At 46.5% G+C, this 17622-nt stretch overlaps 1 protein-coding gene across 1 annotated transcript; it reads left to right on the plus strand.

The window, feature by feature from the left end:
• Nucleotides 1–1699: 1699 nt before the first annotated feature.
• Nucleotides 1700–2779, plus strand: LOC147971931 (uncharacterized). The gene has a single exon (XM_087524176.1). It carries the CDS (start codon nt 1700–1702, stop codon nt 2777–2779), a length of 1080 nt encoding a protein of 359 aa, XP_087380302.1.
• The last annotated feature ends 14843 nt before the right edge of the window (nt 2780–17622 follow it).

Below are 17622 nucleotides of genomic sequence, written 5' to 3' on the forward strand. Positions count from 1 at the left end.
GAATCTACTCCAACTTCTACATCAACACACTCCCCCAACCCCGCCCAAGCTCCGACGAGGCGAAGACACTTCACCGACATGTCTCCTTCCGATGAAGCTATCCATATCTTGCCGGGCACCGACGAGGCGAAGGCAAGACACACCGTGTCTGACACCGACGAGGCGGACACCACCAGGCCGGGCACCGACGAGGCGAAGGCCGACCATCTGTCTGAGCTGACGAGGCCAGACATCTTCATCATCGGACATCGACAAGCCGAAGGGATGTGACTAAGCATCGCTGGAGCGACGGACGTACCGCTCCACTCTTCTATTCCACCACTTCATCACCATCATCTACACCGAGCACTTGGAGAAGACGAGACTTGAAGACGACGACCATTGCAGCAGCTTAATCGGAGGTGGTCCTCGACTTTGACTCGTGGATGTAATTAATCGGGAGCCTTCCGAGGCCCCGTGAACCAGAACCTCACATCGCCCAAGTCATATCGGCGGCGCTAGCAGGCCATGGAGCGCTTATGTAATGGAAGCTTGTAATTTTGTTTATCCAATGAGAGATTAATAAAGTGCAAGTTTACCTATCTTTTATTTGTGTACTTAGTACACTGGCACGCCCGCATATTTATTTCCCCTGGCGCGTAGAGAGATAATGACACGATAACCACCGTTGTTTGTTATTATTTTTCGTGTCAAACATGCACATCTAAGTGTCTCAATCAGACTAGTAGAAAGGAAAAGAAAAAAGACAAAAGAAAATGTCTGCATGAATCTCCGCGTAAAATCAATGATATATGACTTAGATGTGTAATAGTTAGACCATATCTAGATGTGCTTTAGAGCATGGTTAATAATATAGCCAGCTGCTAGCTATACGATGTTGTCATGTCACCTATAGCCAAGCTTATAGTCGGCAAGTATGATAGCTGGATATAAATATGTACTACTTTGTTGATACATGGCACGCATCATTCTCTCACAAAGTATTTAGGAGCACGTGTTGCTGCCGACTGTTAACTAGTAGCCCACTTCTCTTCTCTCTTCTCTTCTCTTTCTTCCAACTAAGCAAACATATTATATTTAAAGTCTTATAGCCCGCCTACGTACCCTTATTGTACTTGCTCTTACGGCAAGTATAATAAGATGATGTAAGCGGATTGTAAGGATTTTTAATATTATATTATTACTGAGTTGGAAGTAAAAGAAGAGGGGAGAGAAGAGAAACGGGTTGTAAACTTACAACCGGCTCTATCACGAGCTTCAAGAATCTTTGTGAGAGTGGATGATGGGTCATATGTTGACAAAGTAATTTCTTTTATAGCCAACTACTGTTATATGTGTTAGCTCTTACATTGGATATAAATGACATGGCAACATGTTATAGCCATCAGCCGGCTATATTACTAACCATTGCTCTTATATAGCAAAACTAAAACTAAATATCCTGTTCGTCTTTTATTATGGAGATTTGAACTGGCCTCGATCGGGATGAAAGTTAAGTTGCATGTGGTGTACGGCTCGGAGACCAAGCACATCGATCCGTACTGCTTTTGCTTTTGGATCAAACTCTACAGTATAAATACATACACGGAGCCAACCGATGTATCCATCACTTTGACAACTTGCGCGCACGATCGGCTACGTGCGTAAACCTAATACTCCGGCGGCGACGAAGTACATAACAAGGCCGGCCGATCCAGCGATGGCGGCTCCGGCGGCGACGGAGGACCCGTGCCCGTGCGTGCTCATGGCGCCACAGATCGAGGCCGCCGACGGCACGCTAACCACCGCCGGGTTCTACCGCTGGGAGGAGGGCCAGGGCGCCGCAACCCTCGTGATGGACGCCATGCCCGACTACCACTCCTTCCACCCCGACACAGAAGCGGCGCACGACCTCGCGCACTGCGATGGGCTGCTGCTGGTGCCCACCGACGCCGGCGCGCGCGTGCTCAACCCGGCCACGTCCCGCGTCCTCGCGCTCCCCTCCGCCGTCGCGCCGCCGCCCCCGCTCCCCTCGGGTCGGATCGTGGGCCACCAGGCGTTCGGCCTCGGCCGCGACCCCCGCTCAGGCGCCTACAAGGTCGTCCGCTTCTTCTACCGCTCACTGGACGAGGTCGAGCACTACGCGGGCGGCTGCACCTACACCTACGCCCTCGGGGCGGAGGTGCTCACCCTCGGCGGCGTCGGGGCGGACCAGCATTGGCGCGAGACGCCGGCTCCACCGCCGTGCCCCGTCATACCAGGGCGCACGGCGACATTCTTTAAGGGCTCGCTCCTCTTCACGCCCCACGAGCGGGTCCTCGGCAAAGAGGCGCCGGGCTTCATCCACCTCAGCCTAGACGACGAGCTGTTCGGCGTTACGCCGGGGCCTCCCTGCGACAAGAGGATCGACTACGCGGCGTCCAGCATGGCGGAGCTGCGCGGGGAGCTGTGGCTGTGCGTCGGCAGCCCGAGGCCTGGCATCGGGTCGGTGGAGATGTGGGCGTGCGGCGACCTTGCCGGCGCCCGGTGGGAGCGGCGTCACCTCGTCGAGGCCTGTGTTTTCCATGGGCACCGGTCTCTTCGTCCGGTGACCGCGTCCGCCGGTACCATACTGCTACGCGTCGGGCCGTCGCACCTTTGGTGCTACCGTCGACAGGGTCGTGAGCCGGGTTACGGCGACATCGTCAACATGCGACATATCGAGTATCACCGCCACGACCACGAGGTCGTCGAGTACCAAAGGGATACAATGTATGCCGTTTCTGTAATTCCCTACATTCCAAGTCTTGTTCCAATTTAAAAGGACCCTGAAAAAATACCGAACGTGATAAGTACCGAACGTCAAGTATGAGTATATGGCAACTCCAAATATTTTTGACAGCAAGTTTATTGTCGCGATGATGACAACTTTAATTGCCAAGCATGCTAACTTTCGTGCTTCAATTTATTTTTGACATAAACTTGCCGTGTGTCACTGAAAATTATCATCCTTGTGTGACTAGAATTGTCATCGAAAAATGTTAGGGCTGGAGTGCCACGCGTTAAAAGGCAGACTCCAACCGCCATATAATTAATTCTAATAATTTGGAGGTCATCGCCACCATTTAGAATGGAGGAGGGTCTACGGGTGTGATGGCAACAATTATTGACGACTGTTATTATTTTTCATGTGATTTTTCTCTCATTAGTTTTGAACACAACAGTAGAGAAGCGAATAAGGTGGCTCATGAGTTTGCAAGGTTAGCTAGATTTTTCCCGACTAAGGATTCGTTTGAGGAGCCTCTGAGCGAAATTGTATCTTTCTTATAGACGGTGTAACTGTTATTTCCACTAGCACAAAGACAAGTGTGTTGCAACGAAAGAAAAGAAGATCTGGCACAATAACAACCATACTTCAAAGCTCCTAACAGGCTTGCACGTACTAAATATGCAATACTCGGCATGGGGCTAACACTAACAGTACATATCATGTCCTACAACTCTTGAATAGCCTAAACTATGACAAAAAAATATAGGGCAGTGATAGGCGCCGGTGTGCGCCGGCCCAACTTTCGGCCAGTCACCGCGTGACCCTTTAGATTAAGACACGCCAGTCGTTGATGGCCAGCGAAACGTTTTTCTGTTTCTTCCCCAATGCTTGGTCAACGCCCAGGAGAAAAGTCCGCCGAAACTGCAGCTCGGCCCCACGCCAGCATCTCGCCTTGCCGGCTTGCGTCTGGTTGCAGCTTCTCCATGGACCAGTGCAGCTCATCGTGGCTCGGGTGCACCACCGATTATATCAAAAAAGTTAGATGGTGCCAGCAAAAAATGTCACAGGTTGTAGCAAAAAAAAGGGCCACTATTTGCACATCCCAGCAAAAACACTAGCCATCTGCAGCAAAAAAAGAAAACACTTCTGCCTGTTGCATCAGAAAATGTTGGAGAAATGTGTCGGTGTCAGCAAAAAATGTTGCTGGTTGCAGCAAAAGGCATTGAATTTGTGGATCCTAGCAAAAAACACTTAATTTGATTCCAACAAAAATTGTTACCGGTGCCAGCAAAAAATGTCACGGGTTGCAGCAAAAAAGAACACTTTTACTATTTTTCAGCCGTCTGAAAACAAATTCGTCTCAGGTCGTTTTTTAGTCCGTCCGATTCGCACCAATCTCAGTGATTTTCGTTTGTCCTCAGTTGGTTGTGGGTACGAGGCGGACCTTTTTCTGTATTGTTGGGCTTTCGGGTTTGCGGGTCCATGGTTTACGTTATTCGATCCACGAAGCGCCAGGTGTTTTTGAATTTTCTATTCAGTCTGTGGGGCGGCGGCCTTTGTTGTATCTGAGGAGGGGATTGGTGAGGGGTGGGCCGAGGCGGGGCGGAGACGGCGGAGGGAAGGCGGCGGAGGGGAGGCGGGGGCGTCCTCGCCGGTGTTTAGCAACAGAGATGGCGTGCGCCGAGTCCTCCACGAGGAGAGCTTGTAAGCAGGAGGCATGCTCCACAGTGCCGGCTGCACGCAGGTCAGATGTCGGTTTGGAGAGGAGCTCGGCGGAGCTGCGCCGCCATGTCCGCCACCAGCAAGCTTCAGTCGGTGGGTGCGACGGCAGTCGGCGGCGCCATCGGGGCGCAAGGTATCACGCTCCTTCCCGCTGCCCTTTTTCCTGTTCTATATGTCTATGCCCTCTGAATTTCAGTTCGTCGTGTTTGTCACCGGTCACAGACCTCCATAGCAGGGGGTGGTTTAGTTGTTTGTAGTTTCGGCCAGGAAGGTGTGTGGTAGAACAGAAACGCCCATGAATCTCTTCAATCCTGGAGGAGTTTTTTGAGTGGTTCATCATAGAACGCCCCTGAATTTGCTGCAGGCACCTGTATGTGTGTCCTCCAATTTTCGTTCACTAAGTAGGCCTCAACTTTGTCTTAATGTAGTACTCTTTTGTTCTGGATGTAGACCTCATTTTCAGTATGATTGAATTTTCCACATATAGTGTGTTACCCTGTAAGATATTTTAGAAGCCCAAGGAATGTTTGTAGATGGTCAGAGATAGGTAACTGAATGTATGCGTTTTTTTCTTCTGCAGGAGTAGTAATGTGGAGAAATTGTAGGGTGCCACTTTTGTTGTCAGCATGATTTTGATGGCTTTTAGTTAGTAATGGATGTGATTTGTTTTCAGAGAGTTGAGTGATTACGTAGAGAATGGCTTGGGGATCATCTGAATGTAGTGTTATGCACCAACTAACCAGGCAGTAGATTGTTCTGAAACTAGTGTACACGATGGAATTTGTTCCAGTTACCCTCTTTTAATCTGCATAAGTGAGAAGTGGGAAGTCTAGTTATCTGTGCTCATACATGTGCTTTTGGATCGATGTTTTCTTCCTTATACACATGTCTTTTTTGAAAAAAAATCTTGTAATTCAGGATGTAAGTCTGTTTGGTTATCTGAACCTGAACGAATAACTTGCTCGTCTTTTTGTCCTGTGCAACGATGATTTTGCAGGAACAGTAGACTTGTCCTTGGAATGCAAAATATTTTCTCCCCCTGATGATTGTTAGCTTAAAATATCCCTTGGCAGCGTCAAATTTCATATTCAGTCGTCTGTATTTTTTCTTTTTCTGCCACCTCTGAAGCTGAATGAATAGTTGTAAGGCGTAAAAAATACGAAGAATTTTTTTCCTTCCTCCATCGACCTGCATGAACAGAGCTTCTTGGCTTCCAATGCACATATCATGCATATCCTCATTCACGTAGCTGTTTACCTGTAAAATCCAGTCTCTTTTTCAGATACAGTATAGAAACTCAAGAACAAATATGTGACGAAGAAGTATAAAATCCAATTCTATCATTACTCTCTTTTTAGTCATATGTCACATTGAGTTAATTTGTATTACAGTCATAATTATTTTAGTCTTGTTCTATGAGCTTCTGTCTTATCCAGTTTTAGTTCTTTAGTTTATCTTTAGTCATATTCAGTGTTATTTTGTCTTTTAGTTATGTGTTTCACCTTGTCTTACATTCTGTCACTCTTAAGTCTATGCTTCTTCTTTCTTAGTTATCAGTCATTAGTTATCTTTATTCCTTAGTCCTCTTGGTATTCTTCTTGGTATTCTTTCTATCAGTCCTCTATTTTCCATCAGTTTTCTGCTTCGGATTCAGTAATCAAGTTCTTCAAGTCATATTCAGTATGTGTTCGTCAGTATTATTTTTTCTTTCTATCATTCATCTGTTTCAGATTCAGTGTGCATTCTTGAGTACGATTTCAGTGTGGTGTTGCTTGTTGTTATTTCAGTATATATAGTTCTTGATCCATAGTTATTTCAGTTTTAGATTTCTGTATTTTAGGTTCAGTGTCATTTAAGGTCTTATCCAGGTTTCAGTATTTGTCCTCAGTTTTCTTCCATATATTTCCTCAGGTTTCAGTATATATGTCCTCAGTTTTATCCCGAGTGTCCAGTTTTTGCCTCTTTGTTCAGTTTGTTCATGATTAACTCAGCGAGTCTCCCACACTAGTGTTTATCAGTATCTTAGTTCTAGTTTTCATTTTCCTCATGATTGCACAGTTTTAGTGTTAGTTTCTTCACTCTATGTTAAGTGTTTGTATATTCAGTGATTAATCGATTATCAGTTTTTTATGCAGGAAGGTGATCATGTTTTTATTGAGTTCTTCTCTGCCAAGTGGAACAACAGGGACACAAGCCTTATCTAACTATAGTACATTTTCTTTATGTATAGATGATTCACAAGTAAGGTGATCATCACATAAATGCAGCATGTATATATAAATGAAAATTTTAGGAAAGGGAGGGCAGTGTGTTGTTACCCAACGCAGCCCCCTAAACGGGTGAGAGAGAGGGGTGGTGGGGGTTGTTGGAGAACGTTGCAGAAAACAAAATTTTCCTACGGCTTCACCAAGATCCATCTATGAGTTTATCTAGCAACGAGTGATCGGATGCATCTACATACCTTTGTAGATCGCGAGCGGAAGCGTTCAAAGAACGGGGATGAGGTAGTCAAACACGACGTGATCCAAATCACCGGAGATCCTAGCACCGAACGGACAGTACCTCCGCGTTCAACACATGTACGGTCAGCGTAACGTCTCCTTCTTCTTGATCCAGCAAGGGGGAAGGAGAAGTTGATGAAGATCCAACAGCACGACGGCGTGGTGGTGGATGCAGGACGTCACAGTAGCAGGGCTTCGCCTATACTACGAGAGAGAGAGATGTAACAGGGGAGAGGGAGGCGCCAAAAGGCTGAGGTGTGATGTCCTCCATCTCCCCCACTATATATAGGGGTGTCTAGGGGGGGAGCCGGCCCTAGGAGATCCAATCTCCTAGGGGTGGGGGGCGGCGGCCAAGGGGTGGGGGGCTTGCCCCCCAAGCAAGGGGGTGCCCCCTTTTAGGGTTTCCCCCAAACCCTAGGCGCAAGGGCCCTTTTGGGGCTGGTGCCCTTGGCCCATATAGGCCAAGGCGCACCCCCTACAGCCCATGTGGCCCCCAGGGGAGGTGGCCCCACCCGGTGGACCCCCGGGACCCTTCCGGTGGTCCCGGTACAATACCGGTGACCCCGAAACTTGTCCCGATGGCCGAAATAGCACTTTCTATATATAATTCTTTACCTCCGGACCATTCCGGAACTCCTCGTGATGTCCGGGATCTCATCCGGGACTCCGAACAACATTCGGGTTACTGCATATACATATCTTCACAACCCTAGCGTCACCGAACCTTAAGTGTGTAGACCCTACGGGTTCGGGAGACAGGCAGACATGACCGAGACGACTCTCCGGTCAATAACCAACAGCGGGATCTGGATACCCATGTTGGCTCCCACATGCTCCACGATGAACTCATCGGATGAACCACGATGTCGAGGATTCAAGCAACCCCGTATGCAATTCCCTTTGTCAATCGATATGTTACTTACCCGAGATTCGATCGTCGGTATCCCAATACCTTGTTCAATCTCGTTACCGGCAAGTCACTTTACTCGTACCGTAATGCATGATCCCGTGACCAGACACTTGGTTACTTTGAGCTCATTATGATGATGCATTACTGAGTGGGCCCAGTGATACCTCTCCGTCATACGGAGTGACAAATCCCAGTCTTGATCCGTGTCAACCCAACAGATACTTTCGGAGATACCCGTAGTCTACCTTTATAGTCACCCAGTTACGTTGTGACATTTGGTATACCCAAAGCACTCCTACGGTATCCGAGAGTTACACGATCTCATGGTCTAAGGAAAAGATACTTGACATTGGAAAAACTCTAGCAAATGAACTATACGATCTTTATGCTATGTTTAGGATTGGGTCTTGTCCATCACATCATTCTCCTAATGATGTGATCTCGTTATCAATGACATCCAATGTCCATAGTCAGGAAACCATGACTATCTGTTGATCAACGAGCTAGTCAACTAGAGGCTTACTAGGGACATGTTGGTGTCTGTTATTCACACATGTATTACGATTTCCGGATAACACAATTATAGCATGAATAAAGACAATTATCATGAACAAGGAAATATAATAATAATGCTTTTATTATTGCCTCTAGGGCATATTTCCAACCGTCTCCCACTTGCACTAGAGTCAATAATCCAGTTACATTGTGATGAATCGAACACCCATGGAATTCTGGTGTTGATCATGTTTTGCCCTAGGGAGAGGTTTAGTCAACGAATCTGCTACATTCAGGTCCGTATGTACTTTACAAATCTCTATGTCTCCATCTTGAACATTTTCACGAATGGAGTTGAAGCGACGATTGATGTGCCTTGTCTTCTTGTGAAACCTGGGCTCCTTGGCAAGTGCAATAGCTCCAGTGTTGTCACAAAAGAGTTTGATTGGCCCCGACGCATTGGGTATGACTCCTAGGTCGGTGATGAACTCCTTCACCCATATTGCTTCATGTGCTGCCTCCGAGGCTGCCATGTACTCCGCTTCACATGTAGATCCCGCCACGACGCTCTGCTTGCAACTGCACCAGCTTACTGCCCCACCATTCAAAATATACACGTATCCGGTTTGTGACTTAGAGTCATCCAGATCTGTGTCGAAGCTAGCGTCGACGCAACCCTTTACGACGAGCTCTTCGTCACCTCCATAAACGAGAAACATTTCCTTAGTCCTTTTCAGGTACTTCAGGATATTCTTGACCGCTGTCCAGTGTTCCTTGTCGGGATTACTTTGATACCTTCCTACCAAACTTATGGCAAGGTTTACATCAGGTCTGGTACACAGCATGGCATACATAATAGAACCTATGGCTGAGGCATAGGGGATGACACTCATCTCTTCTATATCTTCTGCCGGACATTGAGCTGAGCTCAATTTCATACCTTGTAACACAGGCAAGAACCCCTTCTTAGACTGATCCATATTGAACTTCTTCAATATCTTATCAAGGTATGTGCTTTGTGAAAGACCTATGAGGCGTCTTGATCTATCTCTATAGATCTTGATGCCTAATACATAAGCAGCTTCTCCAAGGTCCTTCATTGAAAAACTCTTATTCAAGTAGGCCTTGATGCTGTCCAAGAGTTCTATATCATTTCCCATCAAAAGTATGTCATCTACATATAATATGAGAAATGCTACAGAGCTCCCACTCACTTTCTTGTAAACGCAGACTTCTCCATAAGTCTGCGTAAACCCAAACGCTTTGATCATCTCATCAAAGCGAATGTTCCAACTCCGAGATGCTTGCACCAACCCATAAATCGAGCGTTGGAGCTTGCACACTTTGTCGGCATTCTTAGGATCGACAAAACCTTCCGGCTGCATCATATACAATTCTTCCTTAAGGAAACCATTAAGGAATGCCGTTTTGACGTCCATTTGCCATATCTCATAAACGTAAAATGCAACAATTGCTAACATGATTCGGACGGACTTTAGCTTCGCTACTGGTGAGAAAGTCTCATCGTAGTCAACCCCTTGAACTTGTCGATAACCCTTAGCGACAAGCCGAGCTTTATAGATGGTCACATTACCATCCGCGTCTGTCTTCTTCTTAAAGATCCATTTATTTTCTATGGCTCGCCGTTCAACGGGAAAGTCAGTCAAAGTCCATACTTTGTTTTCATACATGGATCCTATCTCGGATTTCATGGCTTCTAGCCATTTGTCGGAATCCGGGCCCGCCATCGCTTCTTCATAGTTCGAAGGTTCACCGTTGTCTAACAACATGATTTCCAAGACAGGGTTGCCGTACCACTCTGGTGCAGAACGTGTCCTTGTGGACCTTCGAATTTCAGTAGGAGCTTGATCAGAAGTATCTTGATCATTATCATTAACTTCCTCTCTAGTCGGTGCAGGCACCTCAGAAACATTTTCTTGAGTTGCGCCATTTTCCAGTTCAAGAGGTAATACTTCATCAAGTTCTACTTTCCTCCCACTTACTTCTTTCGAGAGAAACTCTTTCTCTAGAAAGAATCCATTCTTGGCAACAAAGATCTTGCCTTCGGATCTGAGGTAGAAGGTATACCCAACAGTTTCTTTAGGGTATCCTATGAAGACGCATTTTTCCGACTTGGGTTCGAGCTTTTCAGGTTGAAGTTTCTTGACATAAGCATCGCATCCCCAAACTTTTAGAAATGACGGCTTAGGTTTCTTCCCAAACCATAATTCATACGGTGTCGTCTCAATGGATTTCGACGGAGCCCTATTTAAAGTGAATGCGGCAGTCTCTAAAGCATAGCCCCAAAAAGATAGCGGTAAATCGGTAAGAGACATCATAGATCGCACCATATCTAATAAAGTGCGATTACGACGTTCGGACACACCATTACGCTGAGGTGTTCCAGGCGGCGTGAGTTGTGAAATTATTCCACATTTTCTTAAGTGTGTGCCAAATTCGTGACTCAAGTATTCTCCTCCACGATCTGATCGTAGAAACTTGATCTTCCTGTCACGTTGATTCTCAACCTCACTCTGAAATTCCTTGAACTTTTCAAAGGTTTCAGACTTGTGTTTCATTAAGTAGATATACCCATATCTACTCAAGTCATCAGTGAGGGTGAGAACATAACGATAGCCACCGCGAGCCTCAACGCTCATTGGACCGCACACATTAGTATGTATGATTTCCAATAAGTTGGTTGCTCGCTCCATTGTTCCCGAGAACGGAGTCTTGGTCATTTTACCCATGAGGCATGGTTCGCACGTGTCAAATGATTCATAATCAAGAGACTCTAAAAGTCCATCAGCATGGAGCTTCTTCATGCGTTTGACACCTATGTGACCAAGGCGGCAGTGCCACAAATATGTGGGACTATCATTATCAACCTTACATCTTTTGGTACTCACACTATGAATATGTGTAGCGTTACGCTCGAGATTCATTAAGAATAAACCATTCACCATAGGAGCATGATCATAAAACATATCTCTCATATAAATAGAACAACCATTATTCTCGGATTTAAATGAGTAGCCATCTCGAATTAAACGAGATCCGATACAATGTTCATGCTCAAAGCTGGCACTAAATAACAATTATTAAGGTTTAAAACTAATCCCGAAGGCAAATATAGAGGTAGCGTGCCGACGGCGATCACATTGACTTTGGAACCATTCCCGACGCGCATCGTCACCTCGTCCTTTGCCAGTCTGCGCTTATTCCGCAGCCCCTGCTTTGAGTTACAAATGTGAGCAACTGCACCGGTATCAAATACCCAGGAGCTACTACGGGTACTAGTAAGGTACACATCAATTACATGTATATCATATATACCTTTTGTTTTGTCGGCCTTCTTGTCTGCTAAGTATTTGGGGTAGTTTCGCTTCCAGTGACCACTTCCCTTGCAATAAAAGCACTCAGTCTCGGGCTTGGGTCCATTCTTTGGCTTCTTCCCAGCAGCTTGCTTGCCGGGCGCGGCAACTCCCTTGCCGTCCTTCTTGAAGTTCTTTTTACCCTTGCCCTTCTTGAACTTAGTGGTTTTATTGACCATCAATACTTGATGTTCCTTCTTGACTTCTACCTCTACTGATTTCAGCATTGCAAATACCTCAGGAATGGTCTTTTCCATCCCCTGCATATTGAAGTTCATCACAAAGCTCTTGTAGCTTGGTGGAAGCGACTGGAGGATTCTGTCAATGACCGCATCATCCGGGAGATTAACTCCCAGCTGAGTCAAGCGGTTATGTAACCCAGACATAGTGAGTATGTGCTCACTGACAGAACTATTTTCCTCCATCTTACAGCTACAGAATTTGTCGGAGACTTCATATCTCTCGACCCGGGCATGAGCTTGAAAAACCATTTTCAGCTCTTCGAACATCTCATATGCTCCATGTCTCTCAAAACGCTTTTGGAGCCCCGGCTCTAAACTGTAAAGCATGCCGCACTGAACGAGGGAGCAGTCATCAGCACGTGTCTGCCAAGCGTTCATAACGTCTTGGTTCTGTGGGACAGGCGGGTCACCTAGCGGTGCTTGTAGGACATAATCTTTCTTGGCAGCTATGAGGATGATCCTCAGGTTCCGGACCCAGTCCGTATAGTTTCTGCCATCGTCTTTCAGCTTGGTTTTCTCTAGGAACGCGTTGAAGTTGAGGACTACGTTGGCCATTTGATCTACAAGACATATTGTAAATTATTTTAGACTAAGTTCATGATAATTAAGTTCATCTAATCAAATTATTCAATGAACTCCCACTTAGATAGACATCCCTCTTCTAGTCATCTAAGTATAACATGATCCGAGTCAACTAGGCCGTGTCCGATCATCACGTGAGACGGACTAGTCAACGCCGGTGAACATCTTCATGTTGATCGTATCTTCTATACGACTCATGCTCGACCTTTCGGTCTTCTGTGTTCCGAGGCCATGTCTGTACATGCTAGACTCGTCAAGTCAACCTAAGTGTTTGCATGTGTAAATCTGTCTTACACCCGTTGTATGTGAACGTTTGGATCAAACACCCGATCATCACGTGGTGCATTGAAACAACGAACTGTCGCAACGGTGCACAGTTAGGGGGAACACTTCTTGAAATTATTATGAGGGATCATCTTATTTACTACCGTCGTTCTAAGTAAACAAGATGCAAAACATGATAAACATCACATGCAATCAAATAATAAACGTGACATGATATGGCCAATATCACATAGCTCCTTTGATCTCCATCTTGGGGCTCCATGATCATCTTGTCACCGGCTTGACACCATGATCTCCATCATCATGATCTCCATCAACGTGTCTCCATGAAGTTGCTCGCCAACTATTACTTCTACTACTATGGCTAACGCGTTTAGCAATAAAGTAAAGTAATTTACATGGCGTTTCTCAATGACACGCAGGTCATACAAAAATAAAGACAACTCCTATGGCTCCTGCCGGTTGTCATACTCATCGACATGCAAGTCGTGATTCCTATTACAATAGCATGAACAACTCATACATCATATATAGATCATTCATCATTCATCACAACTTTGGCCATATCATATCACAAAGCACTTGCTGCAAAAACAAGTTAGACGTCCTCTAATTGTTGTTGCAAGTTTTACAAGGCTGAATTGGGGTTCTAGCAAGAACGTTTTCTTACCTACGTGAAAACCACAACGTGATTTGTCAACTTCTATTTACCCTTCATAAGGACCCTTTTCATCGAATCTGCTCTAACTAAAGTAGGAGAGACAGACACCCGCCAGCCACCTTATGCAACTAGTGCATGTTAGTCGGTGGAACCGGTCTCACGTAAGCATACGTGTAAGGTTGGTCCGGGCCGCTTCATCCCACAATACCGTTGAAGCAAGATAAGACTAGTAGCGGCAAGAAAGTTGACAACATCTACGCCCACAACAAATTGTGTTCTACTCGCGCAAGAAGAACTACGCATAGACCTAGCTCATGATGCCACTGTTGGAGAACGTTGCAGAAAACAAAATTTTCCTACGGCTTCACCAAGATCCATCTATGAGTTCATCTAGCAACGAGTGATCGGATGCATCTACATACCTTTGTAGATCGCGAGCGGAAGCGTTCAAAGAACGGGGATGAGGTAGTCAAACACGACGTGATCCAAATCACCGGAGATCCTAGCACCGAACGGACAGTACCTCCGCGTTCAACACATGTACGGTCAGCGTAACGTCTCCTTCTTCTTGATCCAGCAAGGGGGGAGGAGAAGTTGATGAAGATCCAATAGCACGACGGCGTGGTGGTGGATGCAGGGCGTCATAGTAGCAGGGCTTCGCCTATACTACGAGAGAGAGATGTAACAGGGGAGAGGGAGGCGCCAAAAGGCTGAGGTGTGATGTCCTCCATCTCCCCCACTATATATAGGGGTGTCTAGGGGGGGAGCCGGCCCTAGGAGATCCAATCTCCTAGGGGGGCGGCGGCCAAGGGGTGGGGGGCTTGCCCCCCAAGCAAGGGGGCGCCCCCTTTTAGGGTTTCCCCCAAACCCTAGGCGCAAGGGCCCTTTTGGGGCTGGTGCCCTTGGCCCATATAGGCCAAGGCGCACCCCCTACAGCCCATGTGGCCCCCGGGGGAGGTGGCCCCACCCGGTGGACCCCCGGGACCCTTCCGGTGGTCCCGGTACAATACCGGTGACCCCGAAACTTGTCCCGATGGCCGAAATAGCACTTTCTATATATAATTCCTTACCTCCGGACCATTCTGGAACTCCTCGTGACGTCCGGGATCTCATCCGGGACTCCGAACAACATTCGGGTTACTGCATATACATATCTTCACAACCCTAGCGTCACCGAACCTTAAGTGTGTAGACCCTACGGGTTCGGGAGACAGGCAGACATGACCGAGACGACTCTCCGGTCAATAACCAACAGCGGGATCTGGATACCCATGTTGGCTCCCACATGCTCCACGATGTTGTCATTGGATGAACCACGATGTCGAGGATTCAAGCAACCCCGTATGCAATTCCCTTTGTCAATCGATATGTTACTTGCCCGAGATTCGATCGTCGGTATCCCAATACCTCGTTCAATCTCGTTACCGGCAAGTCACTTTACTCGTACCGTAATGCATGATCCCGTGACCAGACACTTGGTTACTTTGAGCTCATTATGATGATGCATTACTGAGTGGGCCCAGTGATACCTCTCCGTCATACGGAGTGACAAATCCCAGTCTTGATCTGTGTCAACCCAACAGATACTTTCGGAGATACCCGTAGTCTACCTTTATAGTCACCCAGTTACGTTGTGACGTTTGGTATACCCAAAGCACTCCTACGGTATCCGGGAGTTACACGATCTCATGGTCTAAGAAAAAGATACTTGACATTGGAAAAACTCTAGCAAACGAACTATACGATTTTTATGCTATGTTTAGGATTGGGTCTTGTCCATCACATCATTCTCCTAATGATGTGATCTCGTTATCAATGACATCCAATGTCCATAGTCAGGAAACCATGACTATCTGTTGATCAACGAGCTAGTCAACTAGAGGCTTACTAGGGACATGTTGGTGTCTGTTATTCACACATGTATTATGATTTCCGGATAACACAATTATAGCATGAATAAAGACAATTATCATGAATAAGGAAATATAATAATAATGCTTTTATTATTGCCTCTAGGGCATATTTCCAACAGGGGTGGACAGTGTGGGTTCCTTTTGTTAGTCAACCTTCACGTTTTCGCATTAACGGGTCTGCTAGGAGGCCCGTTTCAGGGCAGGTTCCTTTTACGTAAACTAGAAGGAGCCCAAGAGGCTTCGGCAGATTTTCGACCTGAAGCAGGAAAGAAACAGACGTTTTTCTGTACTAATGAGTTTCTAGACAGAGTATATACTTAGACAGGTGTCAATCATTGAGTGGAATAAAAAACGACCTGACACCAATTTAAAATCAGTCACCTGTTCATTAGTCACTCCCAAGAAGAATCCTCATTGCACGTCAAAACACAAGACAATTGTTCGATCCCAGCAAAAATTGCTGCCGGTGCCAGCAAAAAATATCGCCGGTTGTAGCATCTAGAAACAACACTCGTCAATTGCAGCAAAAACACCCATCGTTTCCAGCAAAAATGGCCACTGGCCCCAGCAAAAAATGTCGCCGGTTGTAGCTTTCACTTACACCAGAGTGAATTTTCTCCTTCATCGCAGCTACCTCACCGGCCTTGCCAGCACGGGTCGTCTCCTCCAGACTTACAGCTTCGCCGTTGAAGGGTTGTGGCCCTCATGCTCACAGCACCATGATGGCGGGGGGATGGAGCTCATCCGTGGCTGCTGGGAGAGGAAGCGGGAGGTAGGTGACGAGTGTGGATAGTGCCAGACCATGGATTCAGCGCGCACGAGTGCTTCGCCTCTGATGTCATGAGAGGAGGGGAGAGAACAGAGAGACGAGGGAAGTGGATAAGGAAGAAGAGGAATAAATTAGTGGTTGACTCGTGTAGGAATAAAATGCAAAGCAGCGAGGGTTGCGGAAATGAGCCGAGCCAAGCTCACACATACGCGATTATTTTTGTAAGTTAGCAACGGAGAGTTTTCTGACAGCTAGGCCACGATCCGAGACGTCGGATCATGGGCTGTCACAAAATCGGACATGGGCCGAGCCCACGTCTCTCCACGCGGCTGCGTCTATATAAGTGTGCGGTGTCTCCTAACCCTAACCGTCAAAAACATATCACATCTGCTCCACGTGCACCGTCCACCGTCCATCGTCGTTCCTTTGCTGCTGCTACCGCAGGTGACTCCATCCCGTCCGCCCCGTACATGGTCGACGGGAGAGCGGGTCTTTGAAACTCCGCCTCTCCGAATCCTGTACGAGAGAGGGGCGAATAGGTTTTTGGGAAGCGACTAGGCGACTGCTCGCCTCCGATCCACTACTTCCTCTACGTCTGCGTCATCTTCATCATCACCATGTCGTAGTCCGACGCCGACCGTCTCGTCGCCGAGAAGCTCGAGGCCGACAAGAAGGCAGCCGAGGACGCCGCCGCTGCCACCGCGGCCGCGGCCTCTGCATGGCCTACGGAAGGGTATAACACGTTTATCCCGCTCCTACTGTTTTCTGTTATAGCCATGCTAGCGTTATATGTAGATGTGTCTGCCATTAGCATAGTATGTGCTTGTGTGATTCAATATCAGCAAGTCGTTAATTCTATCAATGCCATGCTAGTGATTTATTTATAGATTAAATTAGTCGAAAAATTGTCTATTTATTCAGCAACAAGTGTTCTGGTTGCCATTTTCACCTGTGAGTTGAGACCAAGGGCGTTGCACTCTCCTGGCAAAACATTTTTTATGGTGGCCAGCTCGCCCTATGGTGTTCAGGGTGGCGCTCGAGGACATCTGCCTGATTGCTGCCATTAGCTATGAGCAGATTGCTCCCTTGCATCTATGAACTATGATCAGGTGTTTTGATGCAATTTTTTAAATGCCTTCTGTTCTTTATTCTCTGAATCATAGTCCCATCTTTCGTTAAAAGCTTTATATAATCATTTTTTGGTTTCTTCTGGGACATGGAGAGACTCTAAAAATATAAAAGCCTGCCATCAAGGTTATTTTTCATGTTTGTTAAAATCATCTTTGTTGCAAAATGTATTTCTATTGTAGATAATTACTAATTTTTTTCTCTACGATCTGGTTACCTATAGTGACCATGAAACAAAAATGTTTTCATGAAACAAGTACCCATCCATATATTAGAGAGGATGGAAAGGCCTCCATAACAACTTTGATATTA

This window comes from Triticum urartu, chromosome 5A, assembly GCF_056163025.1.
Source record: "Triticum urartu cultivar PI428250 chromosome 5A, HENAU_Tu73, whole genome shotgun sequence".
NCBI lineage: Eukaryota > Viridiplantae > Streptophyta > Magnoliopsida > Poales > Poaceae > Triticum > Triticum urartu.